The sequence below is a fragment of the Sprattus sprattus genome, assembly GCF_963457725.1.
Source record: "Sprattus sprattus genome assembly, chromosome: 14".
Taxonomy (NCBI): domain Eukaryota; kingdom Metazoa; phylum Chordata; class Actinopteri; order Clupeiformes; family Clupeidae; genus Sprattus; species Sprattus sprattus.
Genome location: NC_137912.1, coordinates 19,287,297 through 19,309,197, shown reverse-complemented (window position 1 = coordinate 19,309,197; position 21,901 = coordinate 19,287,297). Strand labels below are relative to the sequence as shown.

Here is a 21,901-nt window from a genome sequence, read left to right as displayed (position 1 = left end):
AGCGAGATGCATTGCTGTGCTTTTGACTATTCCTGCTAGATATACTATTTACTGTCCTGTGGTGCGGTGTAGTTCCTGTTGTCAGGGCCGGATTAACAATTTTCTGTGCCCTGGGCAACAAGGCTCAAGGCCCCCCACCCCCCCGCCGCCGCCGCCAAACAATCGTAAAGTCGCTATTATCAAGATCATAGCCTACACTAGTGGAGATGTATGTGTGCACAAAAGCCTCAGCATAAAGTGCATGCATTCAAGAGACCATTCAGGCGCACAAATGTGCATAACTTTTTACAATTAATCTTTAACAGAACTTGGTGGCTTGAGGAGTACTTATTGAATGTTTCAATTATCTTGAAAGCAAACAGCTAGGTAGGCCTTAACTTAAAACCATAGAACATTTTAAAAATGCAAAAATGGGAAATTATCACCAACCATGAAGCAGAAAATTAGTGTGTTTTTAGTAAAAGTAAATCATTGGCTACACTGTTGCATGTCATTTCAAAGTCAAGATCATGTTTATTGTATCACAATTCAACATTTGATGTTGATCACTTCACTACTATATATCCTTATTATTTTTATTTAAACAAATGGACCTTACAACTGGCCTCTCCCTTAAAGACTGAACTCATGACTACACAAACAATTATGAGGCCTAATGACCTATCTTTACTTTTAAAACTTCTCTCATTAACACTAGGGGTGCGATATGGGCAAAAAAGAATATCTCGATATTTTTTTTTCATTTTGACGATAACGATAATTAGACGATATTTAAAACAAATGTGATTGGAATTCTCAGAGTTATACCTTCTTGGAAATTACAATAATGGGCACAATGTTTAAGGAAAACACTTCTTTATTGTCTTTAAACAAAAATAACTTAATTAAACTGCAATGCAGAAATATTGAACTCTTGAAATAAAGTGCTCCATGCATCCATGAGAATTATTGCACATCAACAGCAGTGATTATGGCCTTATTAAATTTAAAATTCTGTCCCGGATTGTACAAAAATACAAATACATGAGCATTCGAGCATGGATTGGGACGATTTTTTCTGTCCGAGCCCGGCCAGGTCCGACAGAATAGTAACCGAGCCCGGACCCAGTCCGACAGGCATTCAAATATTTTTTTTTTTCGAATCCGAACCGAGCCAGAAGGAATCAATCTCAACTGTTCATAGTACTAATGCCACATTGACGTACGGTTTTTTTTATGAATAGCCTGGCTTTATTAAACTGAGGCATCAACAGTTAAATGCTCTCTCACACAAACAAGCGCTGTTAAACGCACAAGCGTGCACAATAAGGCCAATACGTATATTTAAATTAAATGATTGACATTGCAAGAACGTTTAGTAAAATGGTGCGGCTCCTTTAAGAAGAGCACGTACAGGGAGGGAGAATGGTGACGCATAGTTTGGATGCAGCGACAAAGATTTATGTGCTGTAACAGTGTTAACCAGTATGTGAGTAACGTGAGTTTTAATAAAGCATAGCGTGTGTAATGTGTAGCTATTTCATTCCGTTTGCTAAACTTTCCTGCTGTCTGTTTTTACTAACCAGCAGCAGACGTAACGGGAAGGGAATTAACCCGAAGTTAAAAACATGCAGGCTAATCTACTTCGGCCGTGGAGCATTTTACTCCCCTGCAATCTCCAACTACGAGACAGCCTCCGACAGCAGGAAAGGTTAACAAACGGAATGAAATAGCTACACATTACACACGCTATGTTTTAATACAACTCACGTTTTATGCTATACCAACGGAGGCACAACAGACATCACCATGCGCTGCCAGGACTGCGTTCATAACGTGATATTTGTCAACAACGTTGTCAAGTGCCCCTTTGATGTCATGGGCCCTGGGCAAGTGCCCAGTTGCCCTAATGGTTAATCCGGCCTTGCCTGTTGTCAAAACAAAAAGCCACCTGACACTTGAATCCAGTGAAGCTGAATCGGATGAATGTTCTACAGCACCTGATAGGCTACGTGCTGGTGTTGTACCTCACTTGTAAGCAGAGGTGTCAAGTTACGAAGTACAAATACTTCTGTACTGTACTTAAGAAGAATTTTTAGGTATTTTTACTTTACTCGAGTATTTATTTATACTCTGGCAACTTTTTACTTCTACTCCTTCATTTTATTACTTTTTACTTCTACTCCTTACATTTAACATTCAATTATCTGTACTTTCTACTCCTTACATTTTTAAATCAGGCTCGTTACTCTTCCTTCCGGCTTTGTTTCAAAAGTTTCAAATGTGCGCCATCCAATACAGATCATTGGCGCCATCTAGATACTGATTTCAAGCGTAATTGGATGAAGCATAGAAACCCATAAAACTCATTGGTTAGGGCTATCCATCCTCTTTACGCATGACGCAAAACAAGACAACAGAGGTGAACAAATGATACAACGCGCGTCAATGGCAGTGTCAGAAAGAGATGGCAACTCTGGCGAGATGTCTGAAGGGTCTGAAGACGCAAGACAGTAGTGGCGATGGAGAACAGCAAAACCATTCACATCCCTGGCCCTGGCCGGTCCGTGGATCTTCTGGCCAATCGATTTTCGTTTTAAAACCAGGAAATGGAAAACGGATTACGAGCCGTCTCCCGTCTCCCGTCTCGGAGTCGGAAAATGGGAAACGAGGAACGAACCTATTTCCCATTTCCGATTTCAAAACGTTTCGAACGTTTTCTGTGGTTCGTGTGCGTGGTTATGAATGGAAATTCGGGTAAATAAAAACAGGGGCAATTTTCCATCACTGATTTTGCATTAATATGACCCGGGACTGGTTCTGTGACAAGGGCCTAGAAGCTCGTAGAGAGTCAGTTGATGGTGCATCTTTGGCGGACACATATTTCTGACATCCCGGTGCCTGTGGAGGTTGAAAACAAGGGCCTGGAAGCTCATAGAGAGTCCGTGGATGGTGCTTTGCCCTCGGACACATATTTTTGACATCCCGGTGCCTGTGGAGGATGAAAACAAGGGCCTAGAAGCTCGGGGCCAGTCCGCTGATGGTGCACTGTCCTCGGACACATTATCTTCACAGTCTGGTGCCTGTGGAGGATGGAGACAGGGGTCTAGCAGCTCGGGGCCAGTCCGCTGATGGTGTACTATTCTCGGACACTTGTTGCTCACATCCTGGTGCATGTGGAGGATGGAGACAGGGGTCTAGCAGCTTGGGGCCAGTCCGCTGATGGTGTACTATTCTCGGACACTTGTTGCTCACAACTTCATCAACGGTAGCCATGATTAACAGACACTGACAAAAGACATCAAGTTCCGGGTCATATTAATGCAAAATCAGTGATGGAAAATTGCCCCTGTTTTTATTTACCCGAATTTCCATTCATAACCACGCACACGAACCACAGAAAACGACCCGTTCCCCGTTTGGAAAATAAATGGGAAATGGGAAATAGGTTCGTTCCTCGTTTCCCATTTTCCGACTCCGAGACGGGAGACGGCTCGTTATCCGTTTTCCATTTCCTGGTTTTAAAACGAAAATCGATTGGCCAGAAGATCCACGGACCCGGTCCCTACCTCAAAGAATTGTTCTAAATCGTCGGGAGCAAAAAGGGAGAATGCGGTACAAACTTTTCAAACCCAAGAACCATGTAGGGATTGCTAATTGCTAACAGCTAGTAGCATGCTAACATTAGATAGCTGGCTCAAACACCGTGCAAATTCTCAGACATATTTTTCTGTTACAGTAATGGGGTTTTTACAGTTAACAGTGTAACTCGGTAACTTTCTAAAACTCGAAGCAAAAAAAATTACAACAAGGCCATTACAGTTGCTTACAGTGCACTAAAAATACCTTTCACTTTGAATTGAAAAGCTATAAAACACTATACAGTATATTTACTAACCCTCATTACAGATGATTAGCATTACATAAATATGACATTTTGAGTTTTTTATTTGTTAACTCCTGTCAAGCTTGAATTTCTGGCTATGTGAAGACAATGAACGTAGTTGCAAAGGCCCTTGATGAGAGATGAATATGCAAATGGCGTGGAGGTCTACTTGAATTCCAATAAAGTTTGAGAAAAACATGCTCTTCGAGTTTGATGTCTTTGACGGCATTATTATATTTTTGTATGACATTTCTTTACCATGTCTTGGGCTCCATGTAGCACTCATCAGTTTTTTAATGAAGCTTCTTTTTTCTTACAGACTTGTCAATTATATTAAGTCCAACTAGTTTATCTTTAAATGTTTTTTTTACTTTTATACTTTAAGTACATTTTAGAGCCTGTACTTTTTTTACTTTTACTTGAGTAAAGAGGTTAAGTCGATACTTCAACTGTTTTTGGAGTCTTTATAATCTCCAGTATCAATACTTCTACTTGAGTAACGAATGTGTTTACTTTTGACACCACTGCTTGTAAGCTACTTTGGACGAAAGCGTCTACCAAAAGTGTGTGGAATATTTGGACTGGGATTGAATCTTCAACCTTCTTCACCATAATGTGCAGGATATCATATGAAGATATTTAAAAGTCCACAATTTTTGGATTACTCACAAAGAAGAGAAATAATCCGTCCTTAATATGAAACAGAAACCTTTAATTTTTTTGTTAAATTCTGTGGGAATATACCATGTATTTGCACTTGTATTCGGGGACAATAACAGGGAAGTCTGGATCCTTTCTGGGGAAATTAAGATAAAATCCTGAAAGATTTACTTTATAATAGAGAACACAATAGCATATTGATCTCATGATGTTAATGATCAGGGGCCGTATTCACAAAGCCTTTTATCTTACCACTAGGAGTGCTCCTAACTCGCGCTAAAACCTTTTACGTAGGAGTAATTTCTTAAAAGTGATTCACAACGGCTCTGAGACCTACTCATACTAAGGATAATACCAACTCCTAAGCTTAAGATAAAACCACCGTTGCTATGGATGACGTCGACTCTCATGCACGAGTTTAGAAGGGGTGAGGACGGTGATTGGTTGTTGACAGGCTCTCTCATTAAAAACTCATTCGTGACGTCCCTCTAACAATCCCACTATATCAACTGAAAATAAGAGAATAACCTAGGCTTCACATTAAGTCATATTAAATAGTTATGGACAGTGCAGTTAGCAGAATGCACACGCATGATGACAAGTTTGTGCATCCAACGGGAATGACACTTTGCACGTTAAGAGAAATAAAAAACGATCAATATAAAATATGGCAATTGCATGTAATCAAGGCAGTAATAATTAAAGCATCCAGCAAACTGTTAGGATATTATATTTCCAGCCTTTGACCACTTCAAATATCAGCACATACGTCCCTTCAAGCGAAACGAACGTGAAACGTATAGCGAAAGCCCACTGGTCCCAGGACCAATAGCCACTGTCACCCCAGCGGCATCCAGCTCAAGGCCGGATTAACCATTAGGGCAACTGGGCACTTGCCCAGGGCCCATGACATCAAAGGGGCACTTGACAACGTTGTTGACAAATATCACGTTATGAACGCAGTCCTGGCAGCGCATGGTGATGTCTGTTGTGCCTCCGTTGGTATAGCATAAAACGTGAGTTGTATTAAAACATAGCGTGTGTAATGTGTAGCTATTTCATTCCGTTTGTTAACCTTTCCTGCTGTCGGAGGCTGTCTCGTAGTTGGAGATTGCAGGGGAGTAAAATGCTCCACGGCCGAAGTAGATTAGCCTGCATGTTTTTAACTTCGGGTTAATTCCCTTCCCGTTACGTCTGCTGCTGGTTAGTAAAAACAGACAGCAGGAAAGTTTAGCAAACGGAATGAAATAGCTACACATTACACACGCTATGCTTTATTAAAACTCACGTTACTCACATACTGGTTAACACTGTTACAGCACATAAATCTTTGTCGCTGCATCCAAACTATGCGTCACCATTCTCCCTCCCTGTACGTGCTCTTCTTAAAGGAGCCGCACCATTTTACTAAACGTTCTTGCAATGTCAATCATTTAATTTAAATATACGTATTGGCCTTATTGTGCACGCTTGTGCGTTTAACAGCGCTTGTTTGTGTGAGAGAGCATTTAACTGTTGATGCCTCAGTTTAATAAAGCCAGGCTATTCATAAAAAAAACCGTACGTCAATGTGGCATTAGTACTATGAACAGTTGAGATTGATTCCTTCTGGCTCGGTTCGGATTCGAAAAAAAAAAATATTTGAATGCCTGTCGGACTGGGTCCGGGCTCGGTTACTATTCTGTCGGACCTGGCCGGGCTCGGACAGAAAAAATCGTCCCAATCCATGCTCGAATGCTCATGTATTTGTATTTTTGTACAATCCGGGACAGAATTTTAAGTTTAATAAGGCCATAATCACTGCTGTTGATGTGCAATAATTCTCATGGATGCATGGAGCACTTTATTTCAAGAGTTCAATATTTCTGCATTGCAGTTTAATTAAGTTATTTTTGTTTAAAGACAATAAAGAAGTGTTTTCCTTAAACATTGTGCCCATTATTGTAATTTCCAAGAAGGTATAACTCTGAGAATTCCAATCACATTTGTTTTAAATATCGTCTAATTATCGTTATCGTCAAAATGAAAAAAAAATATCGAGATATTCTTTTTTGCCCATATCGCACCCCTAGTGTTAATGAGAGAAGTTTTAAAAGTAAAGATAGGTCATTAGGCCTCATAATTGTTTGTGTAGTCATGAGTTCAGTCTTTAAGGGAGAGGCCAGTTGTAAGGTCCATTTGTTTAAATAAAAATAATAAGGATATATAGTAGTGAAGTGATCAACATCAAATGTTGAATTGTGATACAATAAACATGATCTTGACTTTGAAATGACATGCAACAGTGTAGCCAATGATTTACTTTTACTAAAAACACACTAATTTTCTGCTTCATGGTTGGTGATAATTTCCCATTTTTGCATTTTTAAAATGTTCTATGGTTTTAAGTTAAGGCCTACCTAGCTGTTTGCTTTCAAGATAATTGAAACATTCAATAAGTACTCCTCAAGCCACCAAGTTCTGTTAAAGATTAATTGTAAAAAGTTATGCACATTTGTGCGTCTGAATGGTCTCTTGAATGCATGCACTTTATGCTGAGGCTTTTGTGCACACATACATCTCCACTAGTGTAGGCTATGATCTTGATAATAGCGACTTTACGATTGTTTGGCGGCGGCGGCGGGGGGGGGGGGGGGCCTTGAGCCTTGTTGCCCAGGGCACAGAAAATTGTTAATCCGGCCCTGATCCAGCTGGTAAGTTCTTAAAAAACTGCTGCAGACCGCTCTCCGTTGAAATGCACGAGTCGAAAACGTCCTCATCTTTTGATGGGGCAATTATTGTAATGTGTGGACATTCACTGGACATTCCTGCGATCGCCATGGAATTTACTTTGATCTTGTGTAATTGGCGATTGTCCAAAGGGCAAAGGCAACTGGATAAACTGTTGGATGATGTGGGGTCTACAGTGCGTTGATAGTTTGATGAATTAAACGGCTGACTGATTCCCAGTGTCGTCATTTGCGTTTTCCGCGAAGCCAAATAGGCTATATTTATGTTTCCAAACATTTCACTTCGGGACACATCGTTGTTTAAAGGCGTCATTGCATCCCGCGCTAATTCTACGACAATATTAATACCTTCACGGTTTAAGCAATGTCTTTTATCAATTCCAAGTCGGCTGCAGCCATCTTACGATTTTTTGTGAATAGGTCTTAGTGACTTAGGAGTCCTCATGAGGAGTTTTAAGCTGTCCTAGACTTAGGTGCTACTTTTAGGGATAAAATATTTTGTGAATTGCTCTTAGTAAAAAAAATTAGGAGTCCTACATTTAAGACTGACACGCCCATTATTTTTAGGAGTTTCTCCTAAATTCGCCACTTATGACCTACTTTTAGCCCTAAGATTCTTTGTGAATACGGCCCCAGAACTGTTATTTCCTTATTTAATGGGCCTGAGGGTTTGTTGATGAGGAAAGGAAGACGATACCCTGCGGGCCTGTTGATCACATGTTGTTAATGATTGGAACTGATTGGTAAGCCTCAGTCAGGGAAGTTAGCCAGCTCGTCCTTGCCGATGTTTCCTCCACTCAAGATGACAATGACGGTCTTCCCGTGGATGTCAGGGATGTGGCCGTTGGCGACAGCTGCGAACGCTGCCGATCCCGAGGGCTCCACCAGCAGGCCGGCCTGGTACAGAGTGGAGACCGCACGCTTGATTTCCTCGTCGGTTACCAAGACGACATCCTCGACATAGCACTGGCACAGCTCATAGGGCAATGCGCCTGTGAAACACAAACAGAGGAGGACGCCAAGGAGCTATGAGTCTCAAATATATTATCTATTAAAAGTAACTACAACTGCCAAGTAATAAGAAAAGATTATATACACAGATGTGTGTGTGTTTGTATATACATATACAGTACTGTGCAAAAGTTTTAGGCAGGTGTGAAAAAATGCTATGAACTAAGAATGCTTTGAAAAATGTAAACAATAAATGTTTATTTTTGTATCCATTTACATGGTAAGACTGAGCACAGCAACAAGACACAACATAGTTATACTTCATCAGCAGGGTCTCTCCCAGACAAAGATTTCAAAGCAGACAGGGGTTTCAAAATGTGCAGTTCAAGCTCTTTTGAAGAAGACGTTGAGGATCGTAGACGCAGTGGTCAGCCAAGGAAACTTAATGCAGCTGATGAAAAACCCATCAAGCTTATTTACCTTCGAAATCGGAAGATTTCAAGCAGTGGCATCAGCTCAGAACTGGCAGAAACCAGTGGTACCCAGGTACAGACATTTACTGTCCGGGGAAGTCTGGCCAGAAGTGGTCTTCATGGAAGAGTTGCAGCCAAAAAGCTCTACCCCGACAAGGAAACAAGGCCAAGTGACTGAACTAAGCACGAAAACATAGAAACTGGGGTGCAGAAACATGGCAGAAGGTGCTCTGGACTGATGAGTCAAAATTAGAAATATTTGGCTGTAGAAGAAGACAGTTTGTTCGCCGAAGGGCTGGAGAGAGGTACAATAATGAGTGTCTGCAGGCAACAGTGAAGCATGGTAGAGGCTCCTTTCCAGTTTGGGGCTGCAGTTCTGCAAGTGGAGTTGGAGATTTGGTCAGGATGAATGGTGTCCTCAATGCTGAGAAAAACAGGCAGATACTAATCCATCATGCAATACCATCAGGGAGGCATATGATTGGCACCAAATGTATTCTGCAGCAGGAACATAACCCCAAACATACAACCAATGTCATTAACAACTATCTTCAGCTTAAAGAAGAACAGAAAGTCCTGCAAGTGATGGTATGACCCCCACAGAGCCCTGATCTCTACATCATCGAGTCTGTCTGGGTTTACATGAAGAGACAGAAGAATTTTAGGAAGCCTACATCCACAGAGGATCTGTGGTTAGTTCTCCAAGATGGTTGGAACAATTTACCAGCCGAGTACCTTCAAAAACTGTGCGCAAGTGTATCTGGAAGAATTGATGCTATTTTGAAGGCAAAGGGTGGTCACACCAAATATTGATTTAATTTAGAATTTTCTTCTGTTCCTTCACTGCATTTGGTTAATTTATGAAGAATTGATGAAAATAAACTGTTAACACTTCCATTTTTGAAAGCATTCTTAGTTTACAGCATTTTTTCACACCTGCCTAAAACTTTTGCACAGTACTGTATATAATTTAGATACCTTGAAAACATCAAAGCAATACAACATTTTTTCAAACATTTCAAATCTGCCTTTTAACAACTTCCTCTGTAATGCGTGTTAAAAAGAAAACTAGGCATAGGCATAGTGGTGCCTAATATGAACACCAGAGAAAGTTAGAGAATGAGCAAGAATTAAGTGAAATAAGATATTTTCTGTTCCAAGAAAACGGTTTAGTTTACGTTTCTGGCCACAATAGACTATAAAAGTTTGTTGTATGTCTCATTCTGAGTGAATGCAAGGAACTATAGTTTGTGAATGTGGCACTGATAGGGTGTGAGTTGTGATCTGAGACATGTCTGGTGAATATGAGAATGAGTGACTTCATAAAAGGTATATTATTGTGCAAAATTTGAGCATTTTATGACATGGCATTCATTTTGTTTGAAAAGATATGCATCTCTATACAAAATGTATGATTATTTGTTGAAAGCAAGAATATGCTTGAATACAATACTAAATGTAGAGTAAATGCTACACATAGATGTACAAGTTTCGACATAGTGCACACTCCTGTCCTAACTCTATCATAATAATATGTTTGTTATAAACAACTAAAATTACACATATATAGGAAACAGCTGTAGAAAATATAAGCAGATTGGCATCCTTGCTTGGCCGTTGTCCTGAGTGTACCTAGAACAGTTTGTGAACAGTGAAGTCAGGTTATGAACAGTGCAGTCAGGTTATAAACAGTGCAGTCAGGTTGTAAACAGTGCAGTCAGGTTATAAACAGTGCAGTCAGGTTATAAACAGTGCAGTCAGGTTATGAACAGTGAAGTCAGGTTATGAACAGTGCAGTCAGGTTATGAACAGTGTAGTCAGGTAATGGAGGACCTCAATAGGTCAATCTGTCAGATTACAGATCTGCATTTACAGCAGATTTAAGATTTTAAGATGATTTATATTGTTTACCTGCAAACGGGGGAGCTAACCCTGAGGCGATACTCTTAGTGTTCATACCAACAGGCTTCTTCTCAATGAAGCTCCTGTACATGGTGCATGCTGGTGGTGGAGCGTGGAACACAAGGTTGTTAATCCAACATGTAAATCATTTAACCATCGTAATTCACATATAATATCTAATAACATATTATTTTTTTTACATGCATATAAATAATGAATATACACTGTATGTATATTGTGTGTACATTATGTGTATATAAATATATATATAAATGTTTTGACACAAAAGATTTTTAAGAGTAACAGCAGTCACTGAAGCCAGCACCGCACCCTGCCCCCATGGTTCTGTGCGCCTGTATTTACCCCCCTCTGGCTCCACCCCGTAGATTCTTGTGCCCCCACACCCTGAGAGTTTGAGAGCAGCTGCCACCCCCGCCAGCAGCCCCCCGCCTCCACAGCACACCACCACCACGTCAGGCCTGGGCACCGCCTCCAGGATCTCAAAGCCCAGGCTGCAGGCATGCATGGAAGGGCAGCGACAAATAGACAAACTCAAAAGAGTTAGTAGAGTTTCAGATCAAGTTTTCATAAACAGAAAAATAAATCAATACGTCATATCATTTTTCAACTGATTTGTGCTGTAAAACTTGTGTCATGTGGTTGTAATATATTTGAGATATGTGATATTTCAGCACAGGATCTTTGGCCAGGCTTCAGTGATCATCAGACCATCTTAATCTCTTCAGACTAAATAGCTTCAGATTTGTTAAAGGTTCTAAGATATAGTTCAGACAATAAGAATGAGTGAATTCTTGATTTGTTAGAAAGGATTTGTGATCACCTTTAACATCTTGTTAGCAGAAGTGAGTATTTAACTGTTACCTGGCATGGCCAGCTATCAGGTCCATGTCATCGTAAGAATGCAGAAAGGTCATGTTGTCCTCACAAACACAGCGGTTCACCACATCCATCAGGCCAGAGGTGGGCACACGCTCAACGTCCACTCCAAAACTCTGAAGTGGGACAGCAAATAATCTTATTTGCATCTACATTACATTTAGCAGTTACTTTTGTACACCGTCCAAGGTGACTTGATCCAAAGTGCAGATAGACACAGTTATAATCAGTATGCGTTCTCTCTGGGCATCGAACCTATGACCATTCTGTTACCACCTTGCCCCACTTGTTGCTCTAGTAACTGAGCAAAAGAAACACTGGTCAGTAATTATTTGATCAACAGACTCACTTGAATCAGAATAGATCTGGACACTGGGGCGGTTTCTGGCATTACTACTTTCCCTCTGGATCCATAGTGCTTTGACGCGTAGGCGAATGACTTCCCGTAATTCCCTGCAGACATGGTGACAAAATGGCCACCTGCTGGTCTTCGGGCAAACTGATTGGCAACTCCTCTTATCTTGAACGAGCCTGTCATACAAAATAATAATAATGAACTTTATTTGTACAGCACCTTTAATGCAAAAACGATGCAGCTCAAAGTGCTTAAATTACGTGCACAGTGAAATTACATGCACAGTGATCCACATAAAAAAGACATCAAATAAACATACAACATTAAAAAAAAGGATAAAGCGATACAATAATATAAAATGAACATAAAAACAGGGATAAAGTGCGTCAAGATTTAAGATAAAAAAATAGAATACATAAAATGCATAACATAAGATAGAAAATAAAACTCTGTAGAGATAAAGTTTATCTAACCCCTTAATATCACGTTATATCAGGATGAAGATCAAATTAAAACACATTAAATCAAAAATAAAGGTGAAGAGTTTTCTTTTTAAAATGTTAAGTGAGCTGGCTTCCCTGATATCTATAGGCAGTATGTCCCATAGCTTTGGGGTGTAATTGACAAAGGCTGCGTCCCCGATTTTGTTACAGCTGTTGCTGGGAACCTCCAATTAACCAGCATTCTATGGTCCCAGTGTTTTGAAGGCAAGTATTTGACAAGGGAGTTTGCAATTAACCTTGGTCCTAGCCCATTACGGGCATGTATATAAGGAGAAGAACCTTAAAATAAATTCTAAATGTTACTGGAAGCCAGTGCAGAGAAGCTAAAACTGGACTTATGTGCTCTAATGTGTCGGGACATAGGGAAATATACAAATCAATTCATAACTGTTATAAAATGCAGTTTTCTGGACGTTTTTGTTGATATTCTGTCTCTCACTGTAAAAATAGACCTACCATTACAATTATAGATCACACATGCAAGTAGGCAAACTTGCGAAATCGGCAGGGGGTCAAATACTTATTTTCCCCACTGTAAAGATTCATTGCCACCAATGCTATGGGTATTTATTTAATATCCAAACAATAAATAACATTATTTACTAATGTGAGTCACCTATTTAATCAATCAGTCAGTCAAAAAATTGGCATTGGCTACTTATAGGCCTGAACTAAAACATTGAGTAGGCTAAATAGGCTAGATATGGCAGATGAAGTGAGCCTGATGTTTTGTAGATCCATTTTCATTAAGCCAATCTACTACACTGAAGTCACCAACCCGTCCTCTGCATGTTCTCCATCTTAATGTGGATGTTGCATGGGACACTGAGTGGTAATGTTGTCTGACTCCATGGGATCATCGGTGTGTTTATGACTCCCAGGGGACTGGAGCGCACCGTCTCCCGAGCCTCCTTCAACATCTCCAGGGTGATACAGTCGCTCGGGTCCGCCATCACAACTGTGCCAAATAAGTTTAGAAAAATTAGTGTAATACAAATTATATACAAAGTGTTTACCCCCGTCTTTAGTCGGTTTCTCACATTAACCAATGGTCAGTTAAAATAGCCCAATCGGTTTAAAATATTTGAACTATATTTTCGTTTCAAACTACTTGCAGACTTTCCTCATATTTTCTCCTCATGTGAAAAAGGTGTAAAGAAAAACAACATGTGGACAGTTTGGTGATAATCATTCTTGTTGTCATTCGTTAACAGTCTTTTTTTATACCAACACTTACGCTTCTAGATTTAATCACAGCCGATGATTTTCATAAGTGACCAACTGAAGTCAAGGGGAAACGGCGGCCAGGCCAACTCGATGTTTACAATTTGTAGTGGTCCTCCTCCTATGATTTCAAACAGCGGAAACACAATGAGGAACTTATGTTAAGATGGCATAAACTTGTTTCTGGACGGACATCGTTGTCCATTGGACTTCGAAGATGGCTGCGTCCGTGTCACAACACGAAGCGGTCTTTCTATGTCTATGGTTGTTACTCAACTTCTCAGAGTTTCATGAATAGTTTTATTATTTTATTCTTAAATAGGTTTTATTTAGATTGTGTGTATTATGGGCGTCGTGAAGCATGTCGTTTGTGCCATGTCAGGTGGCGTCGACAGTTCTGTCTCGGCATTATTGCTTAAACGCAGAGGTGAGTAAGGCTGAACTGCTCTGCTCCCTCTTTATCTCTGTCATTCTCTGCGTCTCTCACGCTGCAGTTGGTCAAGCTGGAATCTGACGAATTTACCTTACCTACAGACTTTGACATGTGCACGGTTACTACATCAGAGTTTTCTCCTTACTGTATAGAATAACGCTACTTGAATGTCCCCATAGGTTACCATGTCACAGGAGTGTTCATGAAAAACTGGGACTCGCTGGATGAGAAAGGGGTATGCACTTCCGAGAGGGACTGCGAAGACGCCTACAAAGTGTGCAGACAGTTGGATATACCTTTCCACCAAGTGTCCTATGTGAAAGAATATTGGCATGAAGTGTTTAGGTATTCAGAACATCCATTAAATCAAACTGCTGTGCTTTAATAGGTACACAATAGACTCCTCCATGAAAGTACTGATGGGGGATTGCATACAAAAAGATGTCTGATTTCGGGTAAAACAGTATGTTTAATAGCATTTTTTTTCTGATCCATTCAGTAATCTTCTGAAGGAATACCACAGGGGCCGGACTCCAAACCCAGACATAATATGTAATAAGCACATCAAGTTCAAACACTTCTACCAGTATGCGATTAAATCGTTAGGTAAGTAAGATCACACTCATGGAACGCTTGCACAGTTGTGGTGGTATATGTGGTATCCAGTGCATTCAGTTACTTGTAAAGATAAAAGTACCATTTAGGCCCATTATGGAGGGTTTGCATTGACGTCACTTTCCTGTCAGAATACTCCCCCTCAGTCGGTCTGAGTGTCAAAACATATTGCATGGCTGGCTTGAGAAGGGAAAACTTAAAAAGCAGTTGGACCAGTGAACCTTACAACTTACCAAGGAACCAGAGGCCCATGGACATTGAAATGTGGCCAAGAATCGGGTTTCCTGACAATGTAGCGAGCTAGCAAGGAAGAATGCTTTGCAAGACGGAGATCTCAGTTTTAATGCAGCCCCTTTGCCCCATACACTGCACGACCCCACAAGATTCACGACTCTATTGGGTACTTGAGCACAGAGAGGCTATAAAAGTAGTTTTAAAGATTGAAATAATGTTTGTTTGTGTGTGTGTGTGTGTGTGTGTGTGTGTGTGTGTGTGTGTGGTGTTAAGGCTGGGTGTGATTTGTAATGTTTCTTACACATTAACATAGCTCTGTTGTGGAAACAGGTGCTGATGCCATGGCAACAGGTCACTATGCAAGAACATCTCTGGAGGACGAAGACGTCTTTCATCAGAGACACGTTCCAGCTCCCCAGACACTCTTCCGAGATCGCTTCGAGATCCGGAACCGTGAGTGCTATAGTCTCCCACCTCAATAAACACAACCTTTAAATCAAAGTGTAGTTACAGTTTAGTCTACAGGCCTGCTTCTGACCCTGACCCCCAAACTACTCTCCAATCGTGTCCTCATACTCTCCTGTTATCTTACCTGGAACTGGTGGTAAGAGATTAGTAAATGGTTTGTGGCCGTTTCTTTCTCTTGTGGCAGCTGTGAGACTGTTTCAAGGAGCCGACCGCTGTAAGGACCAGACCTTCTTCCTCAGTCAGGTATCCCAGGATGCACTGCGAAGCACAATCTTCCCTTTGGCGAGTCTCACTAAGACCTTTGTGAGGAAGATTGCTGCTGAGGCTGGCTTTGAGCACGTCCTGAAGAAGAAAGAGGTACCGCTGCCCCTGCTCATGTTAAAACCCCCACTCTATCAGTTGGGCCCTGGCCCTGCATATAAGAGACTACATTACCCAGCAGGCCAGAGCAACACCATGGTCCTGAAGTGACAGGAAGTGACATTATGTCATATTTGGCAACCTCTGATTGCCCTTCTATATCATGCTGTGTCTCTATCAGATATACATTATCCATTCATGTGTTGTATCAACATATATTTTATGCTTAATGTTCAATCGTATGTATGTTGGTACATAATATTACACTACATCTTATAGAAAACCTGTATCTGAAATGGTAGAACATGGTGTAAGTGCCCATTCATTTGGGATGAATGCATTTGCTGTAGCCCTGTAGAGCGTTAAAATGGCTTATATCTTCAGACTCAAGGGTTATTCTTTTGAGCTTTGTAGCTGTAGCTGTTTGTGTGTCTCTGTCGCTGTGTAGAGCATGGGGATCTGTTTCATCGGTGAGAGGAACTTCGAAGAGTTCATCCTGGAGGTTTGTCACCTAACTACTCTTCTATCAGCTCTTCCTCTACCTCATGTGTGGGCTTTATTAGCATCGTACCCATGTCTGGGAGCTCAGTATCTCACCAGTCCCCCTGTCTAATACCTGTCCTGTGCATCTACTGTGAGATTCCTTCAGTATCAGTCCCAAGCCTCTTACTCATGTCTGGGATCTCAGTTTCTCACCAGTCCTCCTCCATGTCCATATACTCATCCTCTCATACATACTGTACGTGGGACCTCTGAGTTGTAAAAGTCAGTTTCACTACTCTTCTTCCATGCCCTTGTATCTTTCAGTATTTGGATCAAAAGCCTGGCAATTTTGTCTCTATAGAGAACGGGAAGATCATGGGACAACACAAGGGTAAGATGGTCTTCACAGTCAGTGTTGACCCTGCTAGATGTTCTTAACAGTTAGGGTTCACCAAGCTAGATGTTCTTCCCAGATAGGGTAAACCAAGCTAGATGTTCTTCCCAGATAGGGTAAACCAAGCTAGATGTTCTTCCCAGATAGGGTAAACCAAGCTAGATGTTCTTCCCAGATAGGGTAAACCAAGCTAGATGTTCTTCCCAGATAGGGTAAACCAAGCTAGATGTTCTTCCCAGATAGGGTAAACCAAGCTAGATGTACATTCCAGATAGGGTTGATCCAGTAAGCTGGTGTTGATGACATGTTTCACAGACAGCAGTCTCTAAATGATCGGTTGTTGAGATGGTGATCTGGTGTTGATATGGTGCTCATGTGGCGCTGAATTAGAAAGATGTTTCACAGACATGGTTTACTGTGAATAGCTGGTGTTGGCCGTGCCAGTGTGATGTTGCATGTAAAGATGCTCTTCCCAGACAGGGTTAACTGAAATAGCTGGTGTAGGCGGTGCCAGTGTGTCCTTATGAGGGTCCTTATGAGTGCCCTACCTCCACAGGATGGTTCACTTTTACACTGGGGCAAAGGGCCAGGATAGGCGGCCAGAGAGATGCCTGGTTTGTGGTGGACAAAGACATCACCACCAATGACATATTTGTGGTGAGTTGAAAATCCTCTTTAATTTGCCTCCCCTCCATGTCTCTGTTACCCTCACTCACTCCCCCCCACCCCCCGCACTTTCCCTTTCTCCCTTTCCCTCTCTTACAATCCCTCTCACTCTCTCTCATGTCTAATGATAAGTCTTCAGTAGTGGTGGTAATGGATACATTTTCTTATATGTAACTTACCTAAACAGTTGAACTTGTTTTGGATGAGAGTACCTGCTACATGAACAAACGTAAATATATTTTGTGTTGCTAGGCACCAACCACGAACCACCCAGCACTCATGAGGGACACTCTTCGGACGGATCGGTTCCACTGGATTGCAGAGGAACCACCAGCTGAGCTCATTCGGACTAAAATGATGGAGTGCCGGTTCCGATTCCAGAACCAGATGCCACTGAGTCAGTACCCATTACCATTTCCCAACAGCAGGGGGCGACAGTCATAGCAGAGAGCTGATATGTCAGGGAGCAGAACTCAAATTGAATTCTTGGAACAGAACTCAAATTAAGCTCTGGGAGCAGAACCCAAATTAAACTCTGGGAACAGAAATCAGATTGAACTCTGAGAACATAACCTGAATTGGACTCTGGGAACACAACTCCGATTGATAAATTGTCAGTTTTGTATTGAAATTATCTCTTTGATGATGATGATGATGGTGGTGGTGGTGGTATATGGAAGAGCCAAGTGATAGCAGAAACATAGCTTGTTTCTCTCCACAGCTCCATGCACTGTGACACTAAACCAGGACGGGTCTCTGTGGGTCATGACTGCAGAGCCACTAAGAGCACTTACACCTGGACAGGTAGACAAGCACACACACACACACACACACACACACATACACATACCTACATGCATATAAATACCACTTTACAAAACAGAGATGTAGTTGTTCACCTTCATTAATCCCCTTTTGAATGTTACTGACTGTTATTGTGTGTGCATGTGCGTGTGCGCGTTTGTGTGTGTGTGTTTTCCAGTTTGCGGTGCTGTATAAGGGAGACGAGTGTCTGGGCAGTGGGAAGATCATGAGTCTGGGGCCCAGTGAGTACACACTGCAGCAGGGACGCAAGCGCCTCGGGGCAGAACCCCTGACCACCAACAACAGCACCACCAAAACGGACCCACTCACGCAGACCAGCACACCCGGAGAGGGGGAAGGCAAAGACTGACTGTGTGTGTGTGTGTGTGTGTGTGTGTGTGTGTGTGTGTGTGTGTGTGTGTGTGTGTGTGTGTGTGTGTGTGTGTGTGTGTGTGTGTGTGTGAGTGAGTGAGTGAGTGAAAGAACATTAGATAGCATAATGGAGCAGTAAAAAAGTGTGTGTGTGTGTGCTAGTGTGTCTGTGTGACAGTGGAAGATACAAGTCACTGGACAGGATAACTTACCTCAAGAACCCACGGTTCCTTTGCAAAAGACCTCTGTGTTTTACACTATGCCAAATGCCAAGTGGACCCAATACCCAGAGCCAGAGTTCTGGGCCAATACAGTGTTTCAGACTCAGCGTGAGGACACAGGTGACGGGAAGGTCAAAGTTTGAAGGCCATCCTCATAACTTTCAAACAAGACAACTTCAACAATGAGAAAGATCATTTCCTCTCCACAGTCAAATAAGTGACTTTTTTTTTTTTTGCATTGACAGAAAATAACATCCTCTTTTGTTTTTGAAATGCATATAATGGACTGTGTGCTTTGAAAACCTCAAAAGGCAGACCTTTTGGAGAAAATATTTGGAATGTGTTGCAGCAAAGTGCCTTTTCAGTGCATCATTGCAAAAACAGTATGTCAGATGTCATATTGGTTCCTATGTGATGGCAAATCATGTACCTAAGTAGGTTGTCAGTATGCCACACTCCAAGGTGATTTAGCCCAACGATTAAACCCATATCTGAGTAATGGCTGCCTTAGTAGTTGATTTGTGATCCTTTTCATGACCAGACTTAGAGCCTAACAAGCCTTAGAACATGGCATGGGATGGAACAGGGATACATCTTTTTGTTAAGTAGTCAGTAAGGGCTGGACTAGTAAATGTTAACCAATTAAGAGTTGTAATTTAGAGTTTACATCAGGTTACCTATAATGTATCCACTGTTTACAGAAATGGCTCGTTGCTGTAGTCTTCCTCTGAGCCGATGCTATTACACTGGTTGGCCACCAGAGGGCGCCTCCACATAAGTTTTTGCTGTTGTCTAACGTGAATTGAGATGGGTGTCCAGATTAGGTTTTGTCCCAAACCGAACCACAGGGGAGACGCAGGACCTAAGGTTACCACCAACCGAGTACCACCTGCCTGGCCGGGTGGGTTGCCTGGCCTGCTCAGGTGAATTTGGGTCACCGTGACTCCGTGAGGGATTGGATACTTAAAGAAAGCTTGAGTTACAATGTAACTTGTTTGTTAAAAAGTCGGCTAATAAATCCTGGCCCAAGTTTTATATACGGAATACTGGACGCTTGTAAAATGAAAAGTTACGCATAATGTGAAGAAATGTGTGTGCCTTAAAGAATTATACATAAATAAACAAAACAAAGCAAGCCAGTAGCCTAAATTAAATTCAAAATTAGCGCCAAGACATTTGCTTTGCACATTTCTGCCTTTAAGCACTGTCAAATGTAACATAAACTTAAATTACAAAAAATGGATATACATGTCATAACATTTCATTGCATTACTTGATTTGTTTATGTGTGTTTTGTTTTCAGGAACAGGGTTACAAAGATGCACACCAAGAAGCATTACACACGCACAGAAAAAAACAAGTAACTCATAAAGCTAGCTGTCCTATGATATCTGAGACCTGCAAATAGCTTGCTTAGTGAAGAAGGTTTTGACGGAATCTTTTTAACTTCTTACATATTTCTCGGTCGAGATGGCTCGTCAAAACAGGGCGCTTAACAAACTTTCAATGACGAATTGAATAACAATACCAAAGGCACCGGCGATTCCCGCAAGGCTTTTGTAGATTCGCAAGAGCCCCCAAGAGAAAGCCCCACGTGAGAGCACCTCTCGGGGCAACGCAGCAGGTTTATGCTAATCACGCTCGGAGGAGGGGAGCGAGCCGCGGCGCGGAGCCATTTTGTAGTCATTTTAAACTTTACATGGAATAATGCCACCTCGCCCCATGGATACTACGGATACAGTGACTTTTACTTGGTTAAACCTGGGAAAATGAAGGTTAAAAGAAAGGCACCGTGTTGGGAGAGGGAGAGTTGATGGACTTTCTTAAGGTGTTTTGAAGTTCTGCGGAACTAAGGAATTTTAAACCATGGAAGTGGTTCTGCGTTGGACCTGGGTAAGCCTTATGTGCAATTTGCCGTTCATGGGATGTTTCGACTTACACATCCCAGACACTTCATTCTCAGGGAACGTGCTGACAAATATGTCACTCGGTCCCGGCTGGACATACAAAATTGACAGGACTTTAACTGCAAAATACCTATGGGAGTTTGTGAATGTAGAATGGCAAGACGGAGTGGTGAGTGTTTCCAGTAGGGTGGACTGTGCGCGCTTACCTAAGAACCCGGCGCCTCTCTATGTCAAGATAAGATCTATGACATCTGGAAACTTTGTCCTGACACATTTTAACGTGTTTGTTCACGGACAGAATTGTTTTATCAAATACAAAAGAAAGAGTTCCATTGATAAGCCAGATATTTATGCCAATCACCTATACAAGTTAGGAGAATCTCCCTGCTTGTCTTCAGGTAATTTACTTGTCAATGTGAACGACTTTTTACCTGAATTCGTTAAGCAGACTTCAATTTCTAGTTATTCGTGCACAGACGCCGATGGTAATGCAGTAGTGAATAACGGGAATTTATTTCTCAAACATGAGCACTGTTCCGAACCGGGGGAGCGGAGCGAAATGGCTTTTTGGTGTACAGTGCACGGCTCGTTGGGTGACCGTGTTTCCATGCGCGTCAGATTGCGATTCTGGCAAAATAGTCACCGCGTGTCATCAGAGTTGATTCACAACAAACCCAGCAAATTAAATCCCAGAATAAAGCGAGGCTTAAAAACGAATCCCACATTTCAATTGCCCTCTTATCAAGTATCTGTCCCGGAGAATGAGCCAGCGGGGACTCGGGTTATCAACGTGAAAGCTACTGATCCGGATAGTGGGGAAGCGGGGAGGATTAAGTATGCCATAGAGGCACTGTTTGATAAGCGATCCGATGATTTCTTCGTAATTGACCCGCAGACAGGCAGCATTGTTACCACGCAGCCCCTTGACAGGGAAGTCAAAGACACTCACGTCTTCAAACTAACTGCCACTGACCACGGCAGCCCTCCCAGAACAGCAATTTCTTCCCTCACCGTCACTGTGAGAGACACCAATGATCACGCGCCTGTGTTCGAACAGTTGGAGTACAGGGTGGCCATTCGCGAAAATGTCGAAGTGGGGTTCGAAGTCATCACCATTCGGGCCAATGACGGGGACACTCCTTCAAACGCAAACATGATGTACAGAATTGTGAACGGAGACGGTGATAACTCCGGGTTTGAGATTGACTCGCGAAATGGGCTTGTGAAAATTCGGGTACGTCCTGACAGGGAGGTCATGTCCCAGTATAAACTGATAGTCGAAGCCAATGACCAGGGCAGAGATCCAGGCCCGCGTAATGCATCCGCCACAGTGTACATAACGGTAGAGGACGAGAATGACAATTACCCCCAGTTTAGCGAGAAAA

General features: G+C 41.9%; 3 protein-coding genes across 4 annotated transcripts in view; 2 read left to right on the top strand and 1 right to left on the bottom strand.

The window, feature by feature from the left end:
- Window positions 1-7,898: 7,898 nt before the first annotated feature.
- Window positions 7,899-13,662, bottom strand: LOC308375096 (L-threonine ammonia-lyase-like). Its single transcript, XM_080851144.1, has 7 exons — window positions 13,573-13,662; window positions 13,114-13,293; window positions 11,827-12,008; window positions 11,463-11,593; window positions 10,944-11,092; window positions 10,590-10,679; window positions 7,899-8,246 (listed from the first exon to the last, which is right to left on the bottom strand). Exons 2-7 carry the CDS (start codon window positions 13,286-13,288, stop codon window positions 8,005-8,007), a joined length of 969 nt encoding a protein of 322 aa, XP_080707270.1. The 5' UTR covers window positions 13,289-13,293; window positions 13,573-13,662; the 3' UTR covers window positions 7,899-8,004.
- A 138-nt stretch (window positions 13,663-13,800) lies between these two features.
- trmu (tRNA 5-methylaminomethyl-2-thiouridylate methyltransferase) lies at window positions 13,801-19,088 on the top strand. Of its 2 annotated transcripts, XM_080851174.1 has the most exons (11): window positions 13,801-13,986; window positions 14,172-14,337; window positions 14,492-14,598; window positions 15,172-15,294; window positions 15,494-15,666; window positions 16,118-16,171; window positions 16,477-16,543; window positions 17,103-17,203; window positions 17,465-17,609; window positions 17,934-18,016; window positions 18,195-19,088. In XM_080851174.1, exons 1-11 carry the CDS (start codon window positions 13,905-13,907, stop codon window positions 18,384-18,386), a joined length of 1,293 nt encoding a protein of 430 aa, XP_080707300.1. In that variant the 5' UTR covers window positions 13,801-13,904; the 3' UTR covers window positions 18,387-19,088. The 2 variants fall into 2 exon arrangements, with proteins under 2 accessions (XP_080707300.1, XP_080707301.1); XM_080851175.1 differs by lacking the exons at window positions 16,477-16,543; window positions 17,103-17,203.
- A 1,953-nt stretch (window positions 19,089-21,041) lies between these two features.
- LOC308375549 (cadherin EGF LAG seven-pass G-type receptor 1-like) overlaps window positions 21,042-21,901 on the top strand; it is a 101,895-nt gene continuing 101,035 nt past the window's right edge. Inside the window, 1 exon segment of the mRNA XM_080851715.1 lies at window positions 21,042-21,901. This exon segment is cut by the window's right edge and continues 2,103 nt beyond it. Within this exon segment, the coding sequence (XP_080707841.1) occupies window positions 21,076-21,901 (826 nt within the window). The 5' untranslated portion in view covers window positions 21,042-21,075.